The 14,013-nt window shown below is 48.5% G+C and overlaps 1 protein-coding gene across 6 annotated transcripts in view; it reads left to right on the top strand.

Annotated features, from left to right (window-relative positions):
* The window catches only part of POMGNT1 (protein O-linked mannose N-acetylglucosaminyltransferase 1 (beta 1,2-)), a 116,861-nt gene that overhangs the window by 54,359 nt on the left and 48,489 nt on the right, over window positions 1–14,013 (top strand). For all 6 annotated transcript variants that reach the window (XM_073564998.1, XM_073564996.1, XM_073564997.1 and 3 more), the window contains exon 9: window positions 2,434–2,561. In XM_073564998.1, the coding sequence (XP_073421099.1) occupies window positions 2,434–2,561 (128 nt within the window). The remainder of the gene's footprint in view (window positions 1–2,433; window positions 2,562–14,013) is intronic.

The raw sequence follows: 14,013 nt of genomic DNA, 5'->3' as shown, positions 1-14,013 counted from the left end.
TATGAGCTCATCTGCCATCAGTTATGTGGATTGGGATGTGCTCAGTACACTGCCTCCTTCTGCTCTCTTGGATGTTGGGGAGTTCCCTCTGGCCCCTGTGCTCTCTAGTATGTTGGGGAGGGCTCCCTCCGGCCCCTGGGCTCTCTAGAATGTTGGAGGGTTCTCTCTGGCCCCCAGGCTCTCTAGGATGTTGGGGGGGTTCTCTCTTGCACCCGGGCCCTCTAGGATGTTGGGCGGGGGTTCTCCCTCTAGGATGTTGGGGGGGGGTTTCCTTCTGGCCCCCGGATTCTCTAGGATGTTTGGGGGGGGGGGGGCTACCTCCGGCCCCTGGGCTCTCTAGCATGTTGGTGGGGTTCTCTCTGGCCCCCGGGACCTCTAGAATATTGGAGGGTTCTCTCTGGCCTCCGGGCTCTCTAGGATTTTTTTTGGGGGGGTTCTCTCTAGCCCCCATGCTCTCTAGGATGCTGGGGGGTTCTCTCTGGCCCCTTGCTCTCTAAGATGTTTGGGTGTTCCCTCTGGCCCCCATGCTCTCTAGGATGCTGGGGGGTTCTCTCTCTGACCCCTGGCTCTCTAAGATGTTTGAGTGTTCCCTCTGGCCCCCGGGCTGTCTAGGATGTTGGGGTGTACTCTCTGGCCCCTGGGCTCTCTAGGATGTTGGGGGGGGGGGGGTTCTCTCTGGTCCCCGGGCTCTCTAGGATGTTGGGGGTTCTCTCTGGCCCCCGGGCTCTGTAGGATGTTGGGGGGTGGTTCCCTCTGGTCCCCGGGCTCTCTAGGATGTTGGGCGCTTCCTCTGGTCCCCGGGCTGTCTAGGATGGTGTGGGGTTCCCTCTGGTCCCCGGACCCTCTAGGATGGTGGGGGGTTCCCTCTGGCCCCCGGGCTCTCTAGGATGGTGGGGGCTTGTTCTGGCCCCTGGGCTCTCTAGGATGGTGGGAGGTTCCCTCTGGTCCCAGGGCTCTCTAGGATGGTGGGGGGTTCCCTCTGGTCCCCGGACCCTCTAGGATGTTGGGGGGCTTCCTCTGGCCCCCGGGCTCTCTATGATGGTGGGGGGTTCCCTCTGGTCCCCAGGCTCTCTAGGATGTTGGGGGGCTTCCTCTGGCCCCCGGCCTCTCTAGGATGGTGGGGGGTTCCCTCTGGTCCCCGGACCCTCTAGGATGTTGGGAGGCTTCCTCTGGCCCCCGGGCACTCTAGGATGGCGGGGGGTTCCCTCTGGCCCCTGGGCTCTCTAGGATGTTGTGGGCTTCCTCTGGCCCCCGGGCTCTCTAGCATGTTGGGGGGTTCCCTCTGGCCCCTGGGCTCTCTAGGATGGTGGGGGGTTCCCTCTGGCCCCCGGGCTCTCTAGGATGGTGGGGGGTTCCCTCTGGCCCCCGGGCTCTCTAGGATGGTGGGGGGTTCCCTCTGGCCCCCAGGCTACCTAGGATGTTGGTGGGGCTTCCTCTGGCCCCCGGGCTCTCTAGCATGTTGGTGGGGCTTCCTCTGGCCCCCGGGCTCTCTAGCATGTTGGTGGGGCTTCCTCTGGCCCCCGGGCTCTCTAGCATGTTGGTGGGGCTTCCTCTGGCCCCCGGGCTCTCTAGGATGTTGGTGGGGCTTTCTCTGGCCCCGGGCTCTCTTGCATGTTGTTGGGGCTTCCTCTGGCCCCCGGGCTCTCTAGGATGTTGGGGGGGGCTTCCTCTGGCCCCCGGGCTCTCTAGCATGTTGGGGGGCTTCCTCTGGCCCCTGGGCTCTCTAGGATTTGGGGGGGCTTCCTCTGGCCCCTGGGCTCTCTAGGATGTTGGTGGGGCTTCCTCTGGCCCCGGGCTCTCTAGGATGTTGGTGGGGCTTCCTCTGGCCCCGGGCTCTCTAGGATGTTGGTGGGGCTTCCTCTGGCCCCCGGGCTCTCTATGATGTTGGTGGGGCTTCCTCTGGCCCCGGGCTCTCTATGATGTTGGTGGGGCTTCCTCTGGCCCCGGGCTCTCTAGGATGTTGGGGGGGGGCTTCCTCTGGCCCCCGGGCTCTCTAGCATGTTGGGGGGCTTCCTCTGGCCCCTGGGCTCTCTAGGATTTGGGGGGGCTTCTTCTGGCCCCTGGGCTCTCTAGGATGTTGGTGGGGCTTCCTCTGGCCCCGGGCTCTCTAGGATGTTGGTGGGGCTTCCTCTGGCCCCGGGCTCTCTAGGATGTTGGTGGGGCTTCCTCTGGCCCCCGGGCTCTCTAGCATGTTGGGGGGCTTCCTCTGGCCCCTGGGCTCTCTAGGATGTTGGGGGGGCTTCCTCTGGCCCCCGGGCTCTCTAGGATGGTGTGGGGTTCCCTCTGGTCCCGGGGCTCTGTAGCATGTTGGGGGTTTCTCTGTGGCCCCTGGGCTCTCTCTAGGATGTTGGGGGGCTTCCTCTGGCCCCCGGGATTTCTAGGATGGTGGGGGGGTTCCTTGAATATTTCTTTATAATTCTCTGCCCTCTCCAGATGCAGAATGCCACTGGCCGGACACGGAGCAGAATCGCCGGCGCAAACACTTCTGCGGCAAAGTAGAGGGATACGGTAGTGTGTGCAGCTGCAAGGACCCCACTCCGATAGAGTTTAACCCTCTAACCGTGAGTATCCGCCTCATGTCTGTGCACACGTGTATGACCCATGACAGTGGTGACGTGGCTAAGATTGGTGGATGTTCACCAGCTGGAGTCACTATGAAGAAGCCGTATGCCCACTGCCCAGCTCATACCCGCACACTGCAGGTTTGTTGCAGAACTTGATATACAGTTGTTTGCAAAGTATTCACTCTTTTGGCATTTTTTGGTGTTTCGCTATCTCACAGCCTGGAGTTTCACTGTTTCTTTGAGGATTTGCATCAGTTCAGGTAAAGAGCATGCCGACACCGCAGAACATTTGGTTTTCTTTTTATTGTGAAGCAAACAACAAATAGGACAAAATAACTGAAATGTTCAGTGTGCATAAGTGTTCACTCCCCTAAAGTCAGTACTTTGCAGAGCCTCCTTTTGTGGCCATTAGAGCTGCAAGTCGCTTTGGATAAGTCTCTATGAGCTTTCCACATCTTGTCACTGGGATTTTTTGCTCATTCCTCAAGACAAAACTGCCCTGGCTCCTTCACGTTAGATGGTTTCACTGGTGAACAGCGATCTTCAAGTCTGACCACAGATTCTCCATTAGATTAAGGTCTGTGTGTGATGAACGAGAGCTGGGGGGAGGGATACAGATATATGCTGCCGCTGTCACCAGTATTTGACAGCTTACACAGTCGCAGCTCTCTGGCGCCCCCCTTACCCTCAGGTCAGTCAGGGAACTGCCCCTCGGATAAGTAGTCGCTGGAGAGGCTGCCCTGTCCTGTACTGATTATCGGGCTCTCTGCAGTGAGGGCGGTGTATATATCACCAGGCCGGGAATATATATATAAACCTCTGGGACGGTATGCTGCCACCAGTTCCATGTTAGATCTAATCCCAGCAAAGAGCAAACAGATGAACGGCAGACTGGGGCCCACAAGTCAGCGCATTAACAGACAGAGCTATTTATCTGAAGTATGGCGGTATGCAATTCAGTCAAAAACCGGAGGTGCTCACATGAAAAAACGTGAATTTTTCAATGTGAAGCGAAAAATGAATAAATATGCAGCACTCACCGATAGAGCTGAAAAACTGTGCGTGGTTATGTCACGTGAACTCCATCAATAGGTATGTGGCCATGCAGGACGCTAGAGGAACGCTGGGGGAGGGAGGTGCCGGACAGCAGCCGTTTCGTGATTCCTCGCTTCCCCGGGTCCGGGGATTAGGCTTAAGGTCATTCCCTCTATAGGACCACAGACCTTACTAATTAACATACAGAACGAGTTGTGAGACAAACATTTACAAAGAAATATATAGTTATAGAATATACAGAGTGCAGGATGCTAGTAAAGAATAAATCCATATCGATTTACAAGATAATCTGTATTTTTACAATATCATAGGGAGATTATAATCTAAATAACTTTACATACAATTTTTTTTATAACATTTTTTATAAAAATACTGATGGATGGATCCGGTCCTTTAGTCCCAGGGGACCTTGTGCGTTGGCTTTCAGCATCGCGTCTTGTGGCAGTGAAGCTTTGTCATGGTCGCCTCCGTGAGGAGGAGAATTGACCTCTTCAATCCCTGGAAACTCCCGATTCCTGGTTCGGTTCCTGCACATCTTGGATATGGCGGATGAATCGCAGTGAGCCCGTTCCTGAGGCGATCGATCTCTAGTGTTAACCAAAACGTATCCTAAGTCGTCTTATGGTTTTTCCAATATATAAATATCCGCATGGACAGAAAATAATATAAACCACGAACTGAGTCTGAGAAGAAATGTGGTTTTGTACCTTCTGTTCAGTAGAGCCAAGACGTACAGCGTGCCCGGTCAGGCGGCAGGGGCCACACTTATCATTTCCTTTTATTGATAAATCTCGGAGCCATTTTTTTTTTGAGGGGAAGAAGTCTACGATGTACTAATAAGTCGGCTGTATTATCTGCCCTCTTATCTGCAAGCTGCGGAACTGGTTAACCATCTGTGTGTAGGGTTGTTCCTGCATCCATGAGACGCCGATCTTTCCTCACTGCTGCGTACATTGCTCTATCCATTGCACTATGTTTCCAACAAAAATTACATTTATTTGTAGGCTTGACCACACGATTTAATTTTTTTAGTCCTTTTTTTTTTTTTTTTTTTTTTTTAAACATCTTTATTATTTTAACAAAAAGGAATAACATTGCGACTAGTATGATCAAGCATCATTAGTTACATCAGTTTCCAGTCTGTCCTTACTGAACGGATATTGACATCTCATATTTTACTACTTGTTGCATTTTACTATATACCGGGCCAGACAGGTTTAATTTTTTACTCCTTTCCTTTAATAAATCCATTTGAGAAAATTTCTTTACCCTTTCATGTGCTTCATTTAATGAAGCCGTTGGGTATCCCCTTTCCAAAAAACGTTGTTTCAGCTCAGAAATTTGTTCATTAAAAACATTGATGCAGAAAAAAATGGCTCCCGAGATTTATCAATAAAAGGAAATGATAAGTGTGGCCCCTGCCGCCTGACCGGGCACGCTGTACGTCTTGGCTCTACTGAACAGAAGGTACAAAACCACATTTCTTCTCAGACTCAGTTCGTGGTTTATATTATTTTCTGTCCATGCGGATATTTATATATTGGAAAAACCATAAGACGACTTAGGATACGTTTTGGTGAACACTAGAGATCGATCGCCTCAGGAACGGGCTCACTGCGATTCATCCGCCATATCCAAGATGTGCAGGAACCGAACCAGGAATCGGGAGTTTCCAGGGATTGAAGAGGTCAATTTTCCACCTCACGGAGGCGACCATGACAAAGCTTCACTGCCACAAGACGCGATGCTGAAAGCCAACGCACAAGGTCCCCTGGGACTAAAGGACCGGATCCATCCATCAGTATTTTTATAAAAAATGTTATAAAAAAAAATTGTATGTAAAGTTATTTAGATTATAATCTCCCTATGATATTGTAAAAATAAAGATTATCTTGTAAATCGATATGGATTTATTCTTTACTAGTATCCTGCACTCTGTATATTCTATAACTATATTTTTTTGAAAATGTTTGTCTCACAACTCGTTCTGTATGTTAATTAGTAAGGTCTGTGGTCCTATAAAGGGAATGACCTTAAGCCTAATCCCCGGACCCGGGGAAGCGAGGAATCACGAAACGGCTGCTGTCCGGCACCTCCCTCCCCCAGCGTTCCTCTACCGTCCTGCATGTCCACATATCTATTGATGGAGTTCACGTGACATAACCACGCACAGTTTTTCAGCTCTATCGGTGAGTGCTGCATATTTATTAATTTTTCGCTCCACGTTAGATATAAGCCCGTTCCATTATCAAGCTTATTTCGAATCAGACACCAACCCCAGGTAGCATACAAGTACTAGCCGCACTCACTGACGAGGGAAATCGGGATTCGAGGTAAAAGAGCAGCCCCAAATTAATTGTTTATTTAATTGGTGAAAGGCGCAGTAGATAATACAGATATATACAGAGTAATATACAGAGGATACAGCCAGAGGTGCAGATACAGGGAGGGCACAGGATGGGGCAGCAGTCAGCTGGATAATACAGATACTGTATATACAGAGTAATATCCAGAGATTACAGCCAGAGGTGCAGATACAGGGAGGGCACAGGATGGGACAGCAGTCAGCTGGATAATACAGGTATATACAGAGTAATATACAGAGATTACAGCCAGAGGTGCAGATACAGGGAGGGCACAGGATGGGACAGCAGTCAGCTGGATAATACTGATATATACAGAGTAATATACAGAGGATACAGCCAGAGGTGCAGATACAGGGAGGGCACAGGATGGGACAGCAGTCAGCTGGATAATACAGGTATATACAGAGTAATATACAGAGATTACAGCCAGAGGTGCAGATACAGGGAGGGCACAGGATGGGACAGCAGTCATCTGGATAATACAGATATATACAGGTAATATACAGAGATTACAGCCAGAGGTGCAGATACAGGGAGGGCACAGGATGGGACAGCAGTCAGCTGGATAATACAGATATATACAGAGTAATATACAGAGATTACAGCCAGAGGTGCAGATACAGGGAGGGCGCAGGATGGGACAGCAGTCAGCTGGATAATACAGATATATACAGAGTAATATACAGAGATTACAGCCAGAGGTGCAGATACAGGGAGGGCACAGGATGGGACAGCAGTCATCTGGATAATACAGATATATACAGGTAATATACAGAGATTACAGCCAGAGGTGCAGATACAGGGAGGGCACAGGATGGGACAGCAGTCATCTGGATAATACAGATATATACAGGTAATATACAGAGATTACAGCCAGAGGTGCAGATACAGGGAGGGCACAGGATGGGACAGCAGTCAGCTGGATAATACAGATATATACAGAGTAATATACAGAGATTACAGCCAGAGGTGCAGATACAGGGAGGGCGCAGGATGGGACAGCAGTCAGCTGGATAATACAGATATATACAGAGTAATATACAGAGATTACAGCCAGAGGTGCAGATACAGGGAGGGCACAGGATGGGACAGCAGTCATCTGGATAATACAGATATATACAGGTAATATACAGAGATTACAGCCAGAGGTGCAGATACAGGGAGGGCACAGGATGGGACAGCAGTCAGCTGGATAATACAGATATATACAGAGTAATATACAGAGATTACAGCCAGAGGTGCAGATACAGGGAGGGCACAGGATGGGACAGCAGTCAGCTGGATAATACAGATATATACAGAGATTACAGCCAGAGGTGCAGATACAGGGAGGGCACAGGATGGGACAGCAGTCAGCTGGATAATACAGATATATACAGAGATTACAGCCAGAGGTGCAGATACAGGGAGGGCACAGGATGGGACAGCAGTCAGCTGGATAATACAGATATATACAGAGTAATATACAGAGATTACAGCCAGAGGTGCAGATACAGGGAGGGCGCAGGATGGGACAGCAGTCAGCTGGATAATACAGATATATACAGAGTAATATACAGAGATTACAGCCAGAGGTGCAGATACAGGGAGGGCACAGGATGGGACAGCAGTCATCTGGATAATACAGATATATACAGGTAATATACAGAGATTACAGCCAGAGGTGCAGATACAGGGAGGGCACAGGATGGGACAGCAGTCAGCTGGATAATACAGATATATACAGAGTAATATACAGAGATTACAGCCAGAGGTGCAGATACAGGGAGGGCACAGGATGGGACAGCAGTCAGCTGGATAATACAGATATATACAGAGATTACAGCCAGAGGTGCAGATACAGGGAGGGCACAGGATGGGACAGCAGTCAGCTGGATAATACAGATATATACAGAGATTACAGCCAGAGGTGCAGATACAGGGAGGGCACAGGATGGGACAGCAGTCAGCTGGATAATACAGATATATACAGAGTAATATACAGAGATTACAGCCAGAGGTGCAGATACAGGGAGGGCACAGGATGGGACAGCAGTCAGCTGGATAATACAGATATATACAGAGATTACAGCCAGAGGTGCAGATACAGGGAGGGCACAGGATGGGACAGCAGTCAGCTGGATAATACAGATATATACAGAGTAATATACAGAGATTACAGCCAGAGGTGCAGATACAGGGAGGGCACAGGATGGGACAGCAGTCAGCTGGATAATACAGATATATACGGAGTAATATACAGAGATTACAGCCAGAGGTGCAGATACAGGGAGGGCACAGGATGGGACAGCAGTCAGCTGGATAATACAGATATATACAGAGTAATATACAGAGATTACAGCCAGAGGTGCAGATACAGGGAGGGCACAGGATGGGACAGCAGTCAGCTGGATAATACAGATATATACGGAGTAATATCCAGAGATTACAGCCAGAGGTGCAGATACAGGGAGGGCACAGGATGGGACAGCAGTCAGCTGGATAATACAGATATATACAGAGTAATATACAGAGATTACAGCCAGAGGTGCAGATGCAGGGAGGGTACAGGATGGGGCAGCAGTCAGCTGGATAATACAGATATATACAGAGTAATATACAGAGATTACAGCCAGAGGTGCAGATACAGGGAGGGCACAGGATGGGGCAAAAGTCATCTGGTTAATACATATATACAGAGTAATATACAGAGATTACAGCCAGAGGTGCAGATACAGGGAGGGCACAGGATGGGACAGCAGTCAGCTGGATAATACAGATATATACAGAGTAATATACAGAGGATACAGCCAGAGGTGCAGATACAGGGAGGGCACAGGATGGGACAGCAGTCAGCTGGATAATACAGATATATACAGAGTAATATACAGAGATTACAGCCAGAGGTGCAGATACAGGGAGGGCACAGGATGGGGCAAAAGTCAGCTGGATAATACAGATATATACAGAGTAATATACAGAGATTACAGCCAGAGGTGCAGATACAGGGAGGGCACAGGATGGGGCAGCAGTCAGCTGGATAATACAGATATATACAGAGTAATATACAGAGATTACAGCCAGAGGTGCAGATACAGGGAGGGCACAGGATGGGGCAAAAGTCATCTGGTTAATACATATATACAAAGAGTAATATCCAGAGATTACAGCCAGAGGTGCAGATACAGGGAGGGCACAGGATGGGACAGCAGTCAGCTGGGTAATACAGATATATACAGAGTAATATACAGAGATTACAGCCAGAGGTGCAGATACAGGGAGGGCACAGGATGGGACAGCAGTCAGCTGGATAATACAGATATATATAGAGTAATATCCAGAGATTACAGCTAGAGGTGCAGATACAGGGAGGGCACAGGATGGGGCAGCAGTCAGCTGGATAATACAGATATATACAGAGTAATATACAGAGATTACAGCCAGAGGTGCAGATACAGGGAGGGCACAGGATGGGGCAAAAGTCAGCTGGATAATACAGATATATACAGAGTAATATACAGAGATTACAGCCAGAGGTGCAGATACAGGGAGGACACAGGATGGGACAGCAGTCAGCTGGATAATACAGATACTGTATATACAGAGTAATATACAGAGATTACAGCCAGAGGTGCAGATACAGGGAGGGCACAGGATGGGGCAAAAGTCATCTGGTTAATACGTATATACACAGAGTAATATACAGAGATTACAGCCAGAGGTGCAGATACAGGGAGGGCACAGGATGGGACAGCAGTCAGCTGGATAATACAGATACTGTATATACAGAGTAATATCCAGAGATTACAGCCAGAGGTGCAGATACAGGGAGGGCACGGGATGGGGCAGCAGTCAGCTGGGTAATACAGATATATACAGAGTAATATACAGAGATTACAGCCAGAGGTGCAGATACAGGGAGGGCACAGGATAGGACAGCAGTCAGCTGGATAATACATATACTGTATATACAGAGTAATATACAGAGATTACAGCCAGAGGTGCAGATACAGGGAGGGCACAGGATGGGGCAGCAGTCAGCTGGGTAATACAGATATATACAGAGTAATATACAGAGATTACAGCCAGAGGTGCAGATACAGGGAGGGCACAGGATGGGACAGCAGTCAGCTGGATAATACAGATACTGTATATACAGAGTAATATCCAGAGATTACAGCCAGAGGTGCAGATACAGGGAGGGCACGGGATGGGGCAGCAGTCAGCTGGATAATACAGATATATACAGAGTAATATACAGAGATTACAGCCAGAGGTGCAGATACAGGGAGGGCACAGGATGGGGCAGCAGTCAGCTGGATAATACAGATATATATAGAGTAATATCCAGAGATTACAGCCAGAGGTGCAGATACAGGGAGGGCACAGGATGGGGCAGCAGTCAGCTGGATAATACAGATATATACAGAGTAACATACAGAGATTACAGCCAGAGGTGCAGATACAGGGAGGGCACAGGATGGGGCAGCAGTCAGCTGGATAATACAGATATATACAGAGTAATATACAGAGATTACAGCCAGAGGTGCAGATACAGGGAGGGCACAGGATGGGGCAGCAGTCAGCTGGATAATACAGATATATACAGAGTAACATACAGAGATTACAGCCAGAGGTGCAGATACAGGGAGGGCACAGGATGGGGCAGCAGTCAGCTGGATAATACAGATATATACAGAGTAACATACAGAGATTACAGCCAGAGGTGTAGATACAGGGAGGGCACAGGATGGGGCAGCAGTCAGCTGGATAATACAGATATATACAGAGTAACATACAGAGATTACAGCCAGAGGTGCAGATACAGGGAGGGCACAGGATGGGGCAGCAGTCAGCTGGATAATACAGATATATACAGAGTAACATACAGAGATTACAGCCAGAGGTGTAGATACAGGGAGGGCACAGGATGGGGCAGCAGTCAGCTGGATAATACAGATATATACAGAGATTACAGCCAGAGGTGCAGTTACAGGGAGGGCACAGGATGGGACAGCAGTCAGCTGGATAATACAGATATATACAGAGTAACATACAGAGATTACAGCCAGAGGGGCAGATACAGGGAGGGCACAGGATGGGGCAAAAGTCATCTGGTTAATACATATATACAAAGAGTAATATACAGAGATTACAGCCAGAGGTGCAGATACAGGGAGGGCACAGGATGGGGCAGCATTCAGCTGGATAATACAGATATATACAGAGCAATATACAGAGATTACAGCCAGAGGTGCAGATACAGGGAGGGCACAGGATGGGACAGCAGTCAGCTGGATAATACAGATATTTACAGAGATTACAGCCAGAGGTGCAGATACAGGGAGGGCACAGGATGGGGCAGCAGTCAGCTGGATAATACAGATATATACAGAGCAATATACAGAGATTACAGCCAGAGGTGCAGATACAGGGAGGGCACAGGATGGGACAGCAGTCAGCTGGATAATACAGATATTTACAGAGATTACAGCCAGAGGTGCAGATACAGGGAGGGCACAGGATGGGGCAAAAGTCAGCTGGATAATACAGATATATACAGAGTAATATACAGAGATTACAGCCAGAGGTGCAGATACAGGGAGGGCACAGGATGGGGCAGCAGTCAGCTGGATAATACAGATATATACAGAGTAATATACAGAGATTACAGCCAGAGGTGCAGATACAGGGAGGGCACAGGATGGGGCAAAAGTCAGCTGGATAATACAGATATATACAGAGTAATATACAGAGATTACAGCCAGAGGTGCAGATACAGGGAGGGCACAGGATGGGGCAGCAGTCAGCTGGATAATACAGATATATACAGAGTAATATACAGAGATTACAGCCAGAGGTGCAGATACAGGGAGGACACAGGATGGGACAGCAGTCAGCTGGATAATACAGATATATACAGAGTAATATACAGAGATTACAGCCAGAGGGGCAGATACAGGGAGGGCACAGGATGGGGCAAAAGTCATCTGGTTAATACATATATACAAAGAGTAATATACAGAGATTACAGCCAGAGGTGCAGATACAGGGAGGGCACAGGATGGGACAGCAGTCAGCTGGATAATACAGATACTGTATATACAGAGTAATATCCAGAGATTACAGCCAGAGGTGCAGATACAGGGAGGGCACAGGATGGGACAGCAGTCAGCTGGGTAATACAGATATATACAGAGTAATATACAGAGATTACAGCCAGAGGTGCAGATACAGGGAGGGCACAGGATGGGACAGCAGTCAGCTGGATAATACAGATATATATAGAGTAATATCCAGAGATTACAGCTAGAGGTGCAGATACAGGGAGGGCACAGGATGGGGCAGCAGTCAGCTGGATAATACAGATATATACAGAGTAATATACAGAGATTACAGCCAGAGGTGCAGATACAGGGAGGGCACAGGATGGGGCAAAAGTCAGCTGGATAATACAGATATATACAGAGTAATATACAGAGATTACAGCCAGAGGTGCAGATACAGGGAGGACACAGGATGGGACAGCAGTCAGCTGGATAATACAGATACTGTATATACAGAGTAATATACAGAGATTACAGCCAGAGGTGCAGATACAGGGAGGGCACAGGATGGGGCAAAAGTCAGCTGGATAATACAGATATATACAGAGTAATATACAGAGATTACAGCCAGAGGTGCAGATACAGGGAGGACACAGGATGGGACAGCAGTCAGCTGGATAATACAGATACTGTATATACAGAGTAATATACAGAGATTACAGCCAGAGGTGCAGATACAGGGAGGGCACAGGATGGGACAGCAGTCAGCTGGATAATACAGATACTGTATATACAGAGTAATATCCAGAGATTACAGCCAGAGGTGCAGATACAGGGAGGGCACGGGATGGGGCAGCAGTCAGCTGGGTAATACAGATATATACAGAGTAATATACAGAGATTACAGCCAGAGGTGCAGATACAGGGAGGGCACAGGATAGGACAGCAGTCAGCTGGATAATACATATACTGTATATACAGAGTAATATACAGAGATTACAGCCAGAGGTGCAGATACAGGGAGGGCACAGGATGGGGCAGCAGTCAGCTGGGTAATACAGATATATACAGAGTAATATACAGAGATTACAGCCAGAGGTGCAGATACAGGGAGGGCACAGGATGGGACAGCAGTCAGCTGGATAATACAGATACTGTATATACAGAGTAATATCCAGAGATTACAGCCAGAGGTGCAGATACAGGGAGGGCACGGGATGGGGCAGCAGTCAGCTGGATAATACAGATATATACAGAGTAATATACAGAGATTACAGCTAGAGGTGCAGATACAGGGAGGGCACAGGATAGGACAGCAGTCAGCTGGATAATACAGATATATACAGAGTAATATACAGAGATTACAGCCAGAGGTGCAGATACAGGGAGGGCACAGGATGGGGCAGCAGTCAGCTGGATAATACAGATATATATAGAGTAATATCCAGAGATTACAGCCAGAGGTGCAGATACAGGGAGGGCACAGGATGGGGCAGCAGTCAGCTGGATAATACAGATATATACAGAGTAACATACAGAGATTACAGCCAGAGGTGCAGATACAGGGAGGGCACAGGATGGGGCAGCAGTCAGCTGGATAATACAGATATATACAGAGTAATATACAGAGATTACAGCCAGAGGTGCAGATACAGGGAGGGCACAGGATGGGGCAGCAGTCAGCTGGATAATACAGATATATACAGAGTAACATACAGAGATTACAGCCAGAGGTGCAGATACAGGGAGGGCACAGGATGGGGCAGCAGTCAGCTGGATAATACAGATATATACAGAGTAACATACAGAGATTACAGCCAGAGGTGTAGATACAGGGAGGGCACAGGATGGGTCAGCAGTCAGCTGGATAATACAGATATATACAGAGTAACATACAGAGATTACAGCCAGAGGTGCAGATACAGGGAGGGCACAGGATGGGGCAGCAGTCAGCTGGATAATACAGATATATACAGAGTAACATACAGAGATTACAGCCAG

Source organism: Dendrobates tinctorius, unplaced genomic scaffold, assembly GCF_039654945.1.
Source record: "Dendrobates tinctorius isolate UK_male_01 unplaced genomic scaffold, ASM3965494v1 ptg000515l, whole genome shotgun sequence".
In the NCBI taxonomy this organism is placed as follows: Eukaryota; Metazoa; Chordata; class Amphibia; order Anura; family Dendrobatidae; genus Dendrobates; species Dendrobates tinctorius.
Note: the sequence above shows the minus strand (reverse complement) of the source record. Positions and strands in the feature narration are given on the sequence as shown.